Raw genomic sequence first — 1,613 nt, 5'->3', positions numbered from 1 at the left:
TATCTCAAGGCCAGAGTAATAAAATCAGGATAAAATTTTATTTGAGTTATTATATATACATTGTTTTCCAGGCAATTTACCTGTAGTGTGATAGAATAGTGTCTCACTTATCAAGTGAAGAAATTGTGTCAAATCAATTGGTAAGTGTGGACAATAAAACAGAGACCCTAGAAGAGTAGTGTCCGACCTAATCATCACTCCAGGGTCCTGTAAAGCCCTCTCCATGTCTGTTCATGATAAATCCGTGAAAACCACTGAGGAAGTGGCTCTTCAGCTCCTCTTGCTTTGCCAGTTTGGGGTTGGGACTGTGGCCAATGTCTTTCTGTTTGTCCATAATTTCTCTCCAGTCTTGACTGGTTATAAACAGAGACCCAGACAGGTGATTTTAAGCCACATGGCTGTGGCCAATGCCTTGACTCTATTCCTCACTATATTTCCAAACAACATGATGGCTTTTGCTCCCAAAACTCCTCCAAATGAACTCAAATGTAAATTAGAATCCTTCAGTCGCCTGGTGGCAAGAAGCACAAACTTGTGTTCCACCTGTGTCCTGAGTATCCATCAGTTTGTCACTCTTTTTCCTCTTAGTAGAGGTAAAGGTAAACTTATACTCAGAGCAAGTGTCCAAAATTTGGCGAGTTATTCTTGTTACAGTTGTTGGTTTTTCAGTGTCTTAAGTAACATCCACATTCCAATTAGGGTCACTGGTCCACAGATAACAGACAATAACACTGACTCTAAAAGCAACTTGTTCTGTTCCACTTCTGGATTCATTGTAGGCATTGTCTTGCAGTTTGCCCATGATGCCACATTCATGAGCATCATGATCTGGACCAGTGTCTCCATGATACTTCTCCTCCATAGACATTGCCAGCGAATGCAGGACATCCTCACTCCCAATCAGAACCCTAGAGGCCAAGCTGAGACCAGAGCAACCCGTACTATCTTGATGCTGGTGGTCACATTTGTTAGCTTTTATCTTCTAAATTGTATTTGTATCATCTTTCATGCCTTTTTTATACATTCTCGTCTCTTCATAAGGCTTGTCAGTGAGGTTCTGGCTGCAGTCTTCCCCAGTATCTGCCCCTTACTGTTGATCTTCAGAGATCCTAAAGATCCTTGTTCTGTGCTCTTCAAATGTTGAAAACCAGAGTCACTTAAAAAATGCCAAATACAGAAGACAGTTTTATTAATACCATTAAGTACTTTATTCCATAAGTATGTTTTCAACATTTTGTTTTCAACAAGGTGTGGTGCTCACTGCTGTAATTTTAAAAGACTATGGTTATAATCATTTGTTGATGTGAAATGATTTCTGGTTAGAATCTGACTGACATGGTAAGTGAGTTATTCACCATCCTCTGTTATCCTGTATATAACTGCATTCTGCTGCAGGCTGGATTAAAACTGATGCAACCGATTTTTCCTAATGTTTAATGTGTATACGGTCTTCACCAAATTTTACTCTCTGCTCCTTCTTACCTAATATTTCAAACTTCATACAAGAACAGAATCCCTCTCTATATTTCCCTATCTGAACAAATGAGAATGTATTGTTATTATAAATATTTTCAAGGATGAAATTTTTATAAATAGTAAATATATTGCATGTC

General features: G+C 38.5%; 1 protein-coding gene across 1 annotated transcript; it reads left to right on the top strand.

The window, feature by feature from the left end:
- The first annotated feature begins 223 nt into the window (after window positions 1-223).
- Vmn1r111 (vomeronasal 1 receptor 111) lies at window positions 224-1,144 on the top strand. Its single transcript, NM_001166746.1, has one exon. The coding sequence runs from the start codon at window positions 224-226 to the stop codon at window positions 1,142-1,144; it is 921 nt and encodes a 306-aa protein (NP_001160218.1).
- Window positions 1,145-1,613: the final 469 nt, after the last annotated feature.

The sequence above is a fragment of the Mus musculus genome, chromosome 7 (genome assembly GCF_000001635.26).
Source record: "Mus musculus strain C57BL/6J chromosome 7, GRCm38.p6 C57BL/6J".
Classification (NCBI taxonomy): Eukaryota; Metazoa; Chordata; class Mammalia; order Rodentia; family Muridae; genus Mus; species Mus musculus.
This window is presented reverse-complemented; position numbering and strand designations above follow the sequence as displayed.